Source organism: Opisthocomus hoazin, chromosome 10 (genome assembly GCF_030867145.1).
Source record: "Opisthocomus hoazin isolate bOpiHoa1 chromosome 10, bOpiHoa1.hap1, whole genome shotgun sequence".
NCBI lineage: Eukaryota > Metazoa > Chordata > Aves > Opisthocomiformes > Opisthocomidae > Opisthocomus > Opisthocomus hoazin.
The window spans coordinates 29,472,582-29,487,281 of NC_134423.1; the positions used below are offsets into that span (position 1 = coordinate 29,472,582).

At 50.5% G+C, this 14,700-nt stretch overlaps 1 protein-coding gene across 2 annotated transcripts; it reads left to right on the top strand.

Annotated features, from left to right (window-relative positions):
- Positions 1–242: 242 nt before the first annotated feature.
- On the top strand, positions 243–14,620 carry ANKDD1A (ankyrin repeat and death domain containing 1A). 2 transcript variants are annotated; one of them, XM_075431894.1, is made up of 15 exons: positions 243–334; positions 2,685–2,788; positions 3,479–3,577; positions 4,181–4,279; positions 4,789–4,893; positions 5,808–5,906; positions 6,314–6,412; positions 7,540–7,638; positions 7,990–8,088; positions 8,320–8,418; positions 9,357–9,455; positions 11,058–11,153; positions 12,304–12,505; positions 13,218–13,349; positions 13,579–13,724. In XM_075431894.1, exons 1-15 carry the CDS (start codon positions 301–303, stop codon positions 13,638–13,640), a joined length of 1,527 nt encoding a protein of 508 aa, XP_075288009.1. In that variant the 5' UTR covers positions 243–300; the 3' UTR covers positions 13,641–13,724. The 2 variants fall into 2 exon arrangements, with proteins under 2 accessions (XP_075288009.1, XP_075288008.1); XM_075431893.1 differs by having other exon boundaries at positions 13,218–14,620.
- Positions 14,621–14,700: the final 80 nt, after the last annotated feature.

Consider the following 14,700-nt stretch of genomic DNA (forward strand, 5'->3'; position numbering starts at 1 on the left):
TTCATTTTATTTAAATAATAGTTAAAGAGGCGCTGTGCGGCGGCGGGGCGGGGCCGACGCAGTCCGCCCGCCCTGAGGCGGCGCCCTTCAGCCCGCCCTGAGGCGGCGCGGCCCCCGCAGTCCGCCCGCCCTGAGGCGGCGCCCTTCAGCCCGCCCTGAGGCGGCGCGGCCCCCGCAGTCCGCCCGCCCTGAGGCGGCGCCCGTCAGCCCGCCCTGAGGCGGCGCGGCCCCCGCAGTCCGCCCGCCCCGAGGCGGCGCCCGTCAGCCCGCCCTGAGGCGGCGGGACCGGCGGCGGCGGCGATGGGGGACGGCCTGGCGTCGGGGGACGACACCTGTGAGTGGGGGCCGGGCGGGGGCTGCCGGGAGGGGGGATCGCTGTGGGATCGCTGTGGCTGGGCAGGGAGGGCGGGCGCGGCCGCGGCTTCCCCCGGGCCCGGCCGAGATGCTTTGAAGGATGACGAAAGGTACAGAAATCCCTTCAGAAACGAGCGAGGCGTGTCACCTAGGCGGGAATCCGGGCTGCTTTTGCTCCAGAGCATCCAGTACCCCTAAGATGCTGCAGGTAACACCAGTATCCCCCAATTCGGCGTTCTGGCCCCCGTTATCGACCAGTCTCCGGCTGTACTGGGTTGTCTTTGTGTCCTGCAGCCTCGGGTAGAGCCAAGCACACATTTCTTTGCCTTTCTTCTCCTTGGCTGCTTTTAAAAATCTCTTGCATAATAAACTGCCTGTGAGTTGGTGCATTGCACTGAGGGTAAATCGCTTAAATTGTTCTCCCCGCTCTTTGGAATGACTGAATTCATCTTCAGTACCGTGAGGTATGAAATACCCCAGAACCTGAGCTCGAAAGAGAAGGAGAAACTGCTCAATCCCCACCGCAGGGCCGCTCGCAAGCTGTGGCGAGGGTGTATTTACATTTGCCGGGCTGGCTTTGCCAGTGTGGACACTAATTAGGAAACATCAAATGGTTTCCCATGTGTTGCTGAAAATAAATAAAATTGCGGCTTCTGCAACCTTAGAGATGCAAGGTTTGTTATCGCATCTTCACAAGTAGAGGAAGGAATAAAGAAATCAAGGGGTGGTTTGGCATCTCTTGACAATGATGCTTTGTGCGACCATAAAATGTAAGAACACGTTTCTGTCACCTGGAGAGCAGGGGCAGCAACGTTTGCTCAGCTGAAACATAGGGTTTACTCCACTGAACGGAGATAAGCGTTTGTGAGGAGGTAGTATCTGTGTAGTCGTTGGTGTTAATAATTGACATAACCTCCACAGGTTTTTCCCAAGTTCTCCTGATATTTCCTCGCAAGTGAAGGGTCCACGCGGTGTGGAAATGTGGTCCCATTAACGCACCTGACCCGATGAGAACAGGGTCTCAATATACAGAAAAGAAAATCCTTGTCCTGCAGAGATCAGTGTCCACATCCTGCTGCCTTCATTGTAGCAGCAGGCCCAATGCTCTTGAATGATCCTGCCTAGTATTAATATTTGTGGTGTTTGTGTTTTTCTTGAGCTGAAGGTTTTTGCTTGAGGGTAAGAGGAACAGAAGTTGGAGGATGAGGTTATACCTCTGCTGCCCTAAGAGTCCACAGTGGGGGTGCCTGCCTTCTGCACCCTCCTGAGAGAAATGGGGTAGTGCTAGTTAGACAGCCAGTGTCTTGTTTATCTCCTCAGGGTGGTGGAATGGGAACAGTAATATGTTTTCATGCCTCTTGTGTGGCGTGTGGTTAGTGTCTGATACCTTGACACAAACTGAAGTTGCACTGAGCCCCTGCTGCCCTCACACTGCAGCTTGAGATCTGCAACAGACGTAGAAGAGCGCAGAGCATCCGAGGCAGCTCTTCAGTGGGCTGTGACAGGCTGAGGGTCTGCCTCAAGCACCTCTCGAAAGAATTCCCCAAAAGCACTAGGGCAGAGACTGAGTCCAACAAAAACTGACACCAGCCTTGCCAAAAACCTGGAGAGCGTCCCTGTGGGGCTGCGGCAGGCCCAGAGTCACAGCCTTGCTCTTGTTTGTTGGCAGGAAGGTTTGTTCAATCAAGGAGAAGATTGCTGGGGCAAAGCCCGGCATGGAGAGTAAACATCTTTGAATCGTGCCTAACTGTGCAGTACAAATGCTGCCGGTTGTGGTAAATTATGTGCAGAACTGCCACGCTCTATTAAGAGATGCAATACTAATGACAGGCCAAGCTAGCAGTTCTGTGCTGCTTGGCTGATTCACGTTGCCCGGAGGGGGACAGCAGGACCATGTGTAAAGGCCTCCTTGTAGAGCAGCGGGATGTGAGTGGAGGGACGGAGGGCAGGGTCTGGCTCATCTGCCCGAGCCTTCACACCAGCTCTGGGCCTCGGAGGGTGCCAGACCTAATGGATCAAAAGGTTTTGGGGCTGGAGCAAGCCCAGGCAAACAGGGAAAGACACTTGAATTAGAAGAGAAGCTGGTAGGACTGGAAGAGCACTGATGTGGCTCAGGGGTGCTCAGGGCAGGGGAGGCAGTGGGAGAGGACAAATCCAGGAAACAAGCTGACATCTGTAGGGCTGGGATTCTTGCTGGAAGAATCCTTCTGCAGTCATCCTTCCTTGAAGCCACTGGGGCTGGTGAGATGATGGGGAAGTTTGTTGGCGCGTGCTGCTCCATGCTGTCTGCCAGCGCTGTTTTAATGCCCACTTTTCTGTCTCTGCTGCAGTGCTTCATTCAGAGAAGGAGTTCCACGATGCGGCGAAGCGTAATGACACGGCCAGGATGGAGGAGCTCATCAGGAGAGGGGTCGACATCAAAGCCAAAAATAGTGTAAGTCCTGGGTTTTTCTGCCTCTAAGCTGCAGGAAGTGCTGAGCGTGTGTTTCAGAACTGCAGCTCCTTAACGCTGCTCTGCTCATTAGCTGCTTGGTTGGTCAAAGCTTTAAAATACACCGCCCAGTGCTGAATAGAGCCTGTGGCAGCTGAGCAGTTTCACAACACACTGAAAACCGCAGCGCTCTCGTCCTAGCCAGACTGGAAAGTTGCAAGCGCTGAGGGAAGGTGACAATTTATGGTTCCCCTTGGAACCCGTGTGCCAGGTACACACGGCTGCAATGAACGGCTTTGGTTTTGCCATCTCTGTACGCCAAGGCTGTGGGACTAACTCAGTTCCTGGTGCAGGTCTCCCCTTGTTGACCAGTAGGTTCCTGGAAATACGGGATTGCACCCATCCCTACTGTCTCAATCTGTCCATCCATGGTCAGTGATATTTCTCATTCCTGTGCTGTCATTATAACCCATAACTGCACTTTCTGAGTAGAAGGTGACTAGGAGAAGTCACTATCTGCCTGACAAGAGCAAAGAGACAGAGGGCTCTGTCCAGAGAAAACCCTGCATGATGTGGGTGGGAAATCTGGCTCCGTGGATGACAACGGAGAGTTTGGCCTTCAGGAAGACTGGTGGATACATGCGCACTCTGCATACTTCAGCCTTCCCTCTCTCCTTCCTTCCTTCTTTCCAGACAGACCGGACTGCCCTGCACTGGGCCGCGGGAGCGGGGAACGTGGATGCTGTGCGGCTGCTCCTGGACCACGATATCCCAGTGGATGACGAAGACAGTGTACGAAGGCGAAGCTCCCTTGCCTGTCCTGCAAACATGTTCTGTGTTGGGGGAGCGCTGGGGACTGGGTGCTGGGCCAGCAGTTACAGGCTCCACCTTAGCCCTGGGTGGGTGGCACAAGGCACTGCGGTGCTTGGGAAGCTGTGGCCGCCCTGCTGAGGCAGGTGTAGTGCCTTTCTGCAGCAAGCTTTGTTCTCAGATGTGTCTGTGCTCTGTCTTTTGGCCTTTCCCTTGCATGCACCGGGAAGTAGTCTGATAGAATGTGTGAGGATTTCTGTATAGCATGGAGATTCTTGGCTGCTTCTGGTCATGTTGTTGGGGCTTGTGGGAAGACAGTGACAGCCAGCAAGTTCTTTCTTCCTCCAGAAGATCCAGGCTAATACGCACCAGTGACTAGGAAGTGGCAGTCAAGAGGTCTCTGCTCAGCTGCTGAGACCATCTGTGGAAGGAACGACAGTAGTTAGAGGAAGTGGGACTAAAAAAACCCAGAGAGAAACAAAAATATTTGGGAAATTTCATGAAGGTAGAGGGACAGCTTCCCTCCAGGGTGGGGATGGGGTGGCTGTGGCTTAGCTGGAAGTATCTCTCTTCTCTCCTGCCCAGTTTGGAATGAATGCACTTCTCCTGTCTGCCTGGTTTGGCCACCTTCGCGTCCTGCAGATCCTCGTTAATGCTGGGGCCAAGATAAACTGTGTCAATAGGGTGAGAGAGTCTTCCTGCGTGGGTCCATTGTACAGCTCCAGTGATGGGGGGGAGAGACAGAGGCTCACCTGTGAGCTAAGGAAATCGCCTGTGACAGCCTCTGCTACGGGGACTGCCGTCTGCACTTCTGCCTGGTGGTGTGACCTCAGGTGAAGTCATCTTCACCTCCAAGCCTAGGCTTTTTCCTAAAACGGGTATAATAATTTAGCTATAGAGATGTACAAGTCTTTCTCAACTCACATGTGTACAGTGCTGAGGTGGAAGGTGTTATGGAAATGGGAAATGGGTTTAGAGAATCAGCAGACCGTGTATTTTAAAATAGAACGTGGTTGGGAAAAGGAGAATTAATACTTCAGAGTTATAACCTGCCATCTGCGGCATAAGCTGGTTTAGCCCTAGAATTGCAGAGACACATCAAATGGGTCTTTGCTAACAGGAACAGGTTGCTGAAAGAGACTGTCCCGCAGTCTTGGAATCGTTAAACAAATGGTCCTTTGTCTGCTCTCCAGAATGGCAGGAACCTGCTCCACTGCGCAGCTCAGAGGGGACACATCCGGGTGATGGAGTTCATCATGGAGGACCTGGAGGACATGTGTGTGGATAAGGCAGACAATGTAGGAAGGCTGCTTTTCGCTGCTTTGTTTCACAAAGTCTGATCTTGCTCTGCTGAGCTGAGCAGGAATGTTGCTGTTGGTCTTGGGAGGAGTCTCTGAGTCAGATGCTACTCTCGGAGTATCAAGGGTGTCCCATGCAGGCTCTGGCCCTCCTGTGGAGAGGGGCTTAGGGATGATGGGGGTTCTGGCTCCGATCAAGCTTCAGCAGCCAGGGTTTCCCAGTGTAGCCTTTTGCAGAATAAACTCAGGAATTTCAGCATCCTTCTCTTGTGCAGCTGATGCTCCCGAGTGTATTGTAGGTAGGCAATAACCAAGGGTAACCCTCTCCTGGCACATTCCAGCATTAGCTGATCTGTTCCTGAAGACAGCATGGGAGCACACAGGAGCTGGCGCGGACTCTTTTCCACTCCCTAGCCTTCATGGTTCCAAGAGTGATCCCCACTCTGATGCTGGGAGTTAAACGGGGCAACAAGAGATCTGCCTTTCCCCCTTTGCCCAAAAGGGGTTCTGAGTCATTTGACAGCTGGGGTCTCAGATATGAATTCCATTTTTTTATCCATAGTTGCTTTTAGTAAACTATTTATTATCCTCTATTTATATGAAGTAAACACTGAAATGATCTCTTTTCCAGTGTTTGGCGAGACCAAATTGCTTGGAGTTCTTAGGCCCAGTGGGTAGTTCTGTTCGCCTTGTTTTGTTAGGGTCATCCCAAATGTAAAGCAGAATAAAAGTTAGCAACAGAATAAAAGATAACTGTTTTTGAAGTGCAGCACTTTTTTCCCCCTGTGGATGCTAAGCTTGCTGTGTGAGTGGGTTATCACACAAAGTATTATTATACTGCTTGCAGCAGATGATGTAATCTTGTGCTTTCTGAGCCTTTCTTGGACTCTGTTTCTTTCTGTTTCCTTTCAAAGATGGACAGGACGGCGTTTCACCTGGCTGCTGAGTATGGGCGGCTGGAGGTGGTGGAGTTCCTGATCCAACTGGGTTGTTCTCACAGTGCCAAAGACAAGGTACGGGCATAAAACCACACATGAGGGAGGTCAAGTCCAAGGATTAGAGCAGGTGAAAGTCAGGGAACAGGTCACCAAAGGAGGCTCGTGCAGGCAAGTTGTCAGCAGTTGTAGCTGTGGTGTGGTATGTCAGGGCTCTTCTTTTCTATCCATTTGCAAGCCGTTTGCACCTTGGCCCATGTTGGATTTCTCTCTAGGAATTTTCAGGCAGGCTCCGCAGCAAGACCGTGCTCCATTTTAAGGTAGCTGGGTTTCTTCCCTTCTTGCTGCGCCTGTTAGAAGACAGATTCAGACTCTTGCTACCTGTTAACAACCTCTTCTTCAGTCAGCCTGGACTGTGCGAGGTTGTGGTGTGTGAACGCTCAGTCCTGTGATACAGACGTGTATGAAGTGGTGTTTACTTTCAGGAAGAAAATACGGCATTGCATTTAGCTGCTAAAAACGGACACCTCTCTGTGCTGCAGAAGATTATAGATGTTGGAGTGGACCTTGATGAAAAGAACTTAGTAAGTACATTTAAATCAAATGAAAACTACATCAGTTTCACCCTTTCGCTCCCTAGAAATACTCTTCTGCCACAGTCATCAGCCTAAATAGTCAGTATTGACAGGAGAGGTTTAGAAGATAGCTGATTTTCTCTAAAAGTCATACATGTGTAAATGCGGGTCACACTTGCAGAGTGTCAGTGAAAGGCAGCATCCTTCTTGGACCAATATCCAGTTTGAAAGTGTTGCCTTTTCTTCCAGCTGTATCTGCTGACCTACCTTATCACTCCATTTAATCTTCCTTTTTCTTCCTGACCCTTGTACATTCAAGTGCCTAAATGGTTATTGAGTGCGTTTTAAACTAAACTTCAGTATGCTTTGTGGTGTTGACTTAGTCACTGAACATATGGACCTTCTGTTTGAGATCTCTCTTTGACAGATGTACTTTGGAAAATTATGTGGCTGGAACGTGTTAATGATTTAGATAGGAAATATTGTCTTAGTAACGCTGTTGTTTATTCCAGGGCACACTCCCAATTAAGTTTATCAGTAATTTTTTTTAGTCTTATTTGGTTACTGTCTTTGAAAAGCGTATTTGTGATTAAGATCTGAAGGAAAAGGGAAACCACCTTCTGCAGTAACTGGTAGTTCTGTGCTCTCTCAGATGAGCTGCCCTTTGCATGAAGAGCAGTAATAAAACCAGATTAAATCACTTAAAAATTGTGCTTGTTTCTTGTAAAGAAATGAGCGGCAGCCCTCGGAAGGGAGAACCAGTGGTCGAGGGCCAAAGGTTTCCAGTTCTGCCTGTGGCTGTTTCTTGTCTACTCCAGGAAAATGGTTTGTCTTCATTGTCCACGTGAAATCTTTTCTCCCCTTCAGCCCGTTAGAAAACAAAAAATAGTGATGAACATGCTGTCTTGTGGCCCATGGGCCAGCTGTTTGCGGTGGCAGAAGGACAGAGCAGTACTCTGATATGTTGGTGGCAGAAAATTGTGTCCGTTATTTTACTAACTATCACCCTGACCCTCAGAATTGGTATTTTAACATGTCATGGATTCAGAAGACAGGGTGGAGGCTTGCTCATTCTGCTGCTCTGCCATGGCCTGGTCTACAGAAATGCTGCTCGTCTCCTTTTTTGCCCTGTCCAGGAGGGACTTGCGGCTCTGCACCTGGCTGCTGAGGGGGGTCACAGTGACTGTGTGAAGCTGCTCTTGGAAGCAGGTGCCGATGTCAATGCCCAAACCCAGGTGAGCTGTGTGGAGGTGGTTCCTTTTCCGAACACTGCTCTGTGGATTTTTGCCCAGACCTGTGGTCTCCCAGGGAGGGCACCCGTTACCGGGTGAGGCCGTGTGGAGCCCAGCACTTGAGAAACAGCACGGGGAGTCCAAAGGAAAGTACGCGTGGCTTTGTACAAAGAGGCAGGTGAGGCTGCCTGGGGCTGGTTTGGCTGTGGAGACAATCTCTGTGAATTTGTCAGCCTGGGGACATGGGGCTCTTGCAAGAGGGAAGCAGGGAGATCGCTGTGGACAGACTGTAACAGCCACAGCCTTGGAGAAGCAGACTTGACTAATACCCGTCTCTTCTGATGTGCCTTGCAGAAGAAGATGAATTGCCTTCATTACGCAGCACTGCACGGCTATGAGGAGATAGCCAGGATCCTCGTGGATGCAGGAATCCACACAGACGCCGTTAATCACGTAAGTCGTGCTCAATGCTCTTGTCGCCTACAGAAAGGCAAAGCCAATTTGTGGAGCTGTTCAAGAGCACAAAGCAACTCTGTGATGGGGTCTGTGCTTGTGCAGCAGTATCCCCAGTCCAACCCAGGTCCAGACTGGCAGCTGTCTTGGAATAAGACATGCTGGGCACAGCGTGGTCGTTTCAGTGCCATGAGCTAAGCTCTTCCTAAGCGTGGTGTCTTCTTTCCACAGCAAAATGCGTCAGCAACACACATTGCGGTGCTGCAGAACTTCCCAGCCATGGTGAAGCTCTTCATCGATGCGGAGTGTGACCTTGACATTCCCGATAATGTAAGGCTGCAGCTCCTGTTCTTTGTCTTTGAAATGTGAACCAGTTTCGTGGGGGATTTGATCACCTTGGGGACAGGATTGGAGTGCTTTAAAATGGGGAAAACTTGGAAGTGCAGCTTAGGAAACGTGAAACCTGTGAAATGATTCAGTGTTGCAGTGAGGTAATGGCTTGATGGCGTTCAAGGAGTGGGCTGTGCCATGTCCCTGGGACCTGTGTGCAGAGACTGTGTGTAGTCAGATGCTCTCATCCCTGCCTGGAAGCAGCAGGGAGAAATTTCAGGCCGGAAGATACTCTGCAAAATGTTTGGGGGGCTGAGAATGGGAGGCAAACCAGGAGGTAGCCAGTTGTCTCACCAAATTGTAATTTTGTGAATGAGGGGCTTTGTGTAGCTTGTTTGTAACATTTTGGTTAGTGGTTGTTCTGGTAGTGATGTTCTCTCCTGGTGACACCATGAAATTGCCACATTTTGTGTTTGATTTTTGTTGTTTCCATTAAACAGTCCCAAGGTGCACACAGTTTACAGTGCATACACATTAACCCGGCCCTGCGTCCCAGGAACAAAGAATTGGCGCGGGTCCCTTCCTCCCTTGGCCAAACTGTCTGCCTACAGAAATTGTTTAAATAACAGGAAATAATAGAGTCCTATAAGAGACCCTAGGGAGCTTTATGGAACTGGCGAGGTTCCTTCTTTAGACTGAAAGGTCTAAATCAGGGAAGCTTCCTAGTGCTGGGACAGGGACAGACCAGTTCTGCTCAGCCTGAGGAACCCAGCTCCACTTTGAGGTAGGAGGGTGTTTGGCCCTCAGTTTAAAAAGAGGTAGAGGGGAAAGGGCTGACAGCGTTCTCATACACTTCCTCCTGGTACTGTTCTGTCCTGTCCTTCCAGCTTCGCACTTGTCCTTCTCTGAAATTGAATCCTTTCACCCTTCTTCTGCAGAGGCAGCAGACCTCACTCCACATCGCTGCGGAGCACGGCAGGCAGGACATTGCTGAGATGATTCTCATTGCAGGAGTTAATCTGAAGCTAACAGACAAGGTAAATGTCCGTGGGTTGAATAGATTCTCTGGGGGTATGGAGGCAAAATATGGATGACCTTTGCCACTGTTTTGCATGATTTTCAAGGAAGGCTAGTAAAAATATTAAAATCTGGATATTTCCAAGGATAAGGCCTTGAAACACTGCTGAGCAGGTTCTTTTGGTGTGTTTTCCGGGAAAGAAGCGACTGGTTCTTAGGAAGGTAGAAAACAGTTCACACAATAAGCAAACTTTTTCTTCTCAAAGTTGTTCTAGTTCCTTCTACTTCTACTTGTGCTATCATGTGCATGAGTATCAAAGATCTTCTCAAATAATGATAAATAATATTGCTCAAGAATTACAGCACATGTGTTTTAATAGATTAAAAGTATCTGGTTGGTATAGATCTGGCACCAGTGTCCAGGGCTTTTGCCCTCCACTTAAATCAACAAAAAGAATTCTAGAGGAATCGGGCAAGTTGCGTGCAGCCTGAAAGCTGAGATGTGCCCAGAAAATGCTGAGGGGGGCTTGGGCAGACAGTCAAAAAGCGTCCGCCGTTGGCAGCGGGTTAAAGCTTCCATGCAGACCCCGAGCCACCTGGCTGAAAGGGCCTTCAGCTCAGCTGCGATGAAGCTTTGCCACCTTCCAGCAGTCCGTGGAACTGCAGCGAGCCGCGGTGCAGAGAACGCGGTCACACTTTTCAGTGTGAAGTTGGGTCGCTGCTCACACCTGAGGCAAGAACCTTTCTTACTGGCGTGCCTGATGGCTGAGCTGGCTCGCTTTCCTTCATGCAGCTTTCACACCTTGTTCCTTTCTGCTGTGTGCTTTTACATGTAAACACAAATCTGCTTCCCTGCCCAGTCCAAAACCTATTGATGTGAGGAGTGTAGTTACATTCGCACGGTCCCATCAGCCCATGCTTTTCCTAGGAGACCGTTTCTAATCACACATTTGTGGAGCCTATAAAATTCATGAGGTTGTATAAATCACTTCAGTTTCATGTGTCGGCAAACCTGCCGTGGAAAAGGCTGTAAAATGCCTCGGGTTGTAGCGCTGAGCTGGTCCTTTGACAGCCAAACCCGTGTTGCTGGGAGCCCAAAAGCACCTTGCCATCCACTGTGGGCTACGGGATGCGTTCCCAACCGCTCCGGCCGAACGGTCAGATCTCCTGTGGCAAAAGGGCCTAGAAAAGGCATCCCTGTGCCCTGCACACAGTGTCATAGAATCATAGAAGCGTTAAGGTTGGAACAGACCTCTGAGATCATCAAGTCCAACCATCAACCCAACACCACCGTGCCTGCTAAACCATATCCTGAAGTGCCATGCCTACAGGTTTTTTGACCACCCTCCAGGGATGGGGACTTCACCACTGCCCTGGGCAGCCTGTGCCAATGCCTGACCACTCTTTCAGTAAAGAATTTCTTCATAATAGCCAACCTAAACTCGAAGCTAACTCACATCCGAGGAGTTTACAGGGGCAGAAGAGGGGTCCTTCATCCTGGCTGGGTGTGTTGCTCGATAGGCCATGCTGGCTGCTACTGCACACCGCTGGGTGGGCACGGAGATTGCACGTCCTACGCCTGCAGGGTCGTTCCCAGCTCATTTTCCCCTTTCTTGTTTCAGCAAGGGAAAACATCTCTGGATGTCGCGGCCCGAGGCAATCACATCAACTTGGCAGACATGATTATCAAAGCCGATCGGTTTTACAAATGGGAAAAGGTGAGCAGCTTACACCACCGTCCCTGCACTGTCCAGGGCTGGTGTAGCTCTGGCCTCTCCAGGAAGGCTCCACATTACCAGCTGTCAAAAGGAAAAGAAATACAGGACATCCTGTGACAGCCTGACCTCTACTTTCATCACCTTACTTAAGAAAAACAAAAGTCTTCACCATGCCCACAATATCTATGTAAGGCTTTCCTTATTTAAAAAGGCTTCTGTTGTTAAAAACCCTGGGCTGTGCGGAAGGGAACAGGGCTTTTCAAAGATTCTTTGGCAGCTGTTCCCAAAGCCCTGTAGAAGGGAGTGGGGTAGCGTGAGTTCCTCTTCCCAGGAGCAGAAACTGAAGCGCTGAGCAGGAAAATGCTTGGCCTGAGGTCACCAGGTGAGGAGTTTTCCAGCAGTGGGAGGGAGACACCTCTTGCGAGCAGAGCGATCTGTTCTCGGAGTCAAACAACCGCCTTCGCTCTCAAACTGCCCCGCGGCCGGGGCTCTTCCCCCTGCGTGGTCCCGTCTGCAAGGCGCAGCTGCTCAGCCCCAGCCCCACGTGGAAACCCTGCCTACCCCAAGCCTGTGCCCGAGCCAGCCCGATCAGAGGGTGTGCTGACAGCACAGCCAAACGCTGCATCCGCTGCGTCTTCCTAGGACTTTGGGCACCCTCACGTGCCAGCGAAGGCAGTGCTGTAGCGGGGACAGAGGAGGAGGAAAGGGAGCGTGTATGTGGCTTGGGCGCAGCGTCAGGAGTAGTGCTGTGTGTATCGGGCCCTCGCCTGGGCTTCCCGCGCAGCCCGAAGGAAAGTCTTTGCGCCTCTCTGCAGCCTGGCGCGGGCAGGAGGTGAGCCCGCGCCTGTGTTGCGGGGGAGCACAGAGATTTAATGAGCTGATTCTGCGTACAAGCCCCAGATAAAAGGCGCTGCAGAAATGCAAATTGCAGTCCACACGGGCTTCCACAGCAAAGGTGCTATTAACAGCGTTTGTTAACGCACACGATTAGAACAGAGCGAAACAGTAAAGAGAATTAAGAATGAAAAAAAAAACAAGTGCTGCGCCAGGATGAACTGACAGCAACATGCAGAGCCGAGGATGCGGGAGGCTGTGGGCTGATGGGTGCCTCCGCAGTGTCCCGACTGAAATCGCTGTTCTGACTTGGCAGGACAATCTGAACAGCGACTCCGACTCCTGGGTGGCAAAGCACTTGAGCTTTAAGCAAGACCACAGGCTGGAAACGCAGCACATTCGCTCGGTGACGTGGAGATTGGCTACGAAGTACCTCAAACCCGGCGAATGGAAGCAGCTGGCACATTACTGGAAATTCACCGATGCCCACATCAGGGCCATTGAGCAGCAATGGACAGGTACAAAACACTGCCTGGGTATTTTCCCTCCTCCACTTGGACCATGTTTCTAGGAGATAAGTCTGCAGTAATAGCAAAGCATGAAGAAAACCACCAGGCTTATTCAAAACAACCAAAAGATTAGGTTAAAAATCCTGGGTTTAATGAATGTGGAGTTAGCTACGTGCTGGCATTTGTCTAGGAGTAAAGCACACAAGCATGGGGTTAGCGGTTCATTGCCCACTCCTGAGGCCTGGCCCGACCCAAGTTCTTGCAACAGTTCTTGTCCTAGGGGAAAGAAGCAGTTTGCTGGGTTTAGTTTTCTTTTTTTCTTTTAAGACACTGAACCAAGACAGCAGTGGAGTCCCATTTAGCATTTAAGAGATCTGTTAGCAGAAGCCAGTTCCAAGTTTCAGCAACAGATCACGGCTGTTCGGTGACTGTAGGGACTCCTGTGGCTGGCACAGTGTGAGCAAGGGGCCAAGCTGCGAAGGCAGAAATTCTGTATCGCCGTGAAAGGTCGTCTGACAAGCCCGAGCTCACTCATGGCCCACTCCCTTAACGTTAATCTAGCAATCACACTACTGGGAATTAAGCTAAACTGTGCTTTAGAGCATCCTAGTAAAATCCAGAGAAGAGACAGGGGTGTCTGAACCCCCCAGTTCAGAAATGGGCTCCATCAGGGCCATGCACGGTGAGGTGTGGGATTTCATTTGTGCTTTGATCTTGCCAGGCACTAAAAGCTACAGGGAGCACGGCCACAGAATGTTGCTCATCTGGCTCCATGGTGTGATCACGGCCGGAGAAAATCCAATCAAGGGATTGTACGAAGGCCTCGTGGGGATCGGAAGAAGAGATTTAGCAGGTAATACTTCTGTTTTCCTTCAAATAATGCCCTGTGAGCACCATCTGAATTCTGCGATCACGCCACATACACAGAGGAAAGCTGAAGGGAATTCACACAAGCTGGAAGCCGCCCTGCCCTGTGCCCTTGCTACCATTATCCATCGCTTCCTTCCCTTCCTTTTGGTAAACGAACGCAGCCTGCCACAGCTTGGTGCTTTCTGTGCAGCGGGACGTTCTCTCTTTCACAGAAAGTATTCGGAAAAAAGCCAACGCGGTCTCAGCCTCTCCTCGGAAGTGCACGGCCATGTAACACCCGGAGTGGCTCCTGCAACGGCCGTGCCCTCGGCTTGTCGTGGAGCTACAGGAGAAACGCTCGCCCTGCTGCTTGGCGGAAGGCAGCTGCAGCTTCAGGGCTGCTTGTGTTCACCCTGCCTGCTCCCAGGTGACAAAGCAAACGCTGATGGCCCAGAATGCTGCTTCACACGGCGGGGAGAACATTGATCAGCTGTCATGTGTGGTCAGGGTACTGCAGCGAGAGCTTGGTGAGCGAGCCTCACTCGTCGCACTGTGAGTATCGGGAAATGCTACACTGGTTTACTGTAACTTTTTTACATCACATTTCTGTGTATGAATCTTTGATTGGCAATTTTTTAAGTTATTGAGGGGAAAGCCTGTGTTTTCAGAACTGTTCCTTACCTCTGTTCGGTGGGGGGGTGTCCCTCGCTTGCATCTCAGATGTGTTCCCAACTTTCCCATTAGGGTGGGGCTCTAAGAAGAAGAGTCAAGGCTACCAGTTCAGTCGTTCGGGAACCGTAAGGGTTGTGATCTTCCATCTTTTGGCCCTTCACAGACGGTTTCAGCAAAGAACACTAACATACACTGTGTACAAATGTGCATTAACATACAGGGAGTGTTTGTAAAGCAAGCAGGTAACCTTCAGTCCTGAGCTGATAGCTGGAAGAGAGGAAGATGAGAATGGCTTGGGAGAGTCCTTCTGGGTCACCCGAGAACATTCACAGACCTGTTCTCATCTCAGGGGGAGGATGGAAGAATGAACTTGACAGGAACATCAGCCCTGAGGTGGTCCTAACCACAGCATCACCGCGAGTGTTTTACTGTTTCAGTTCAACGATGATGTCAGTGGTTGTCGACACAGCCTCCGACACAGACATGCAGTTCTCTTAAACAGCAATTTGTCACGTAGTACTTTGTAGTTATTTTTTACGGTGTTTCTAGGGGAAAATAATGCCTGTATTTCAATAAATCCAGATTTTAGTCTTAAATTTGCAAGTTATGTCGTAGTCATTTGTTATTTAAAAAAATACTGCATAATTCTTAGAGTGAAACCAGTGCAACCTTATCATTAAAGC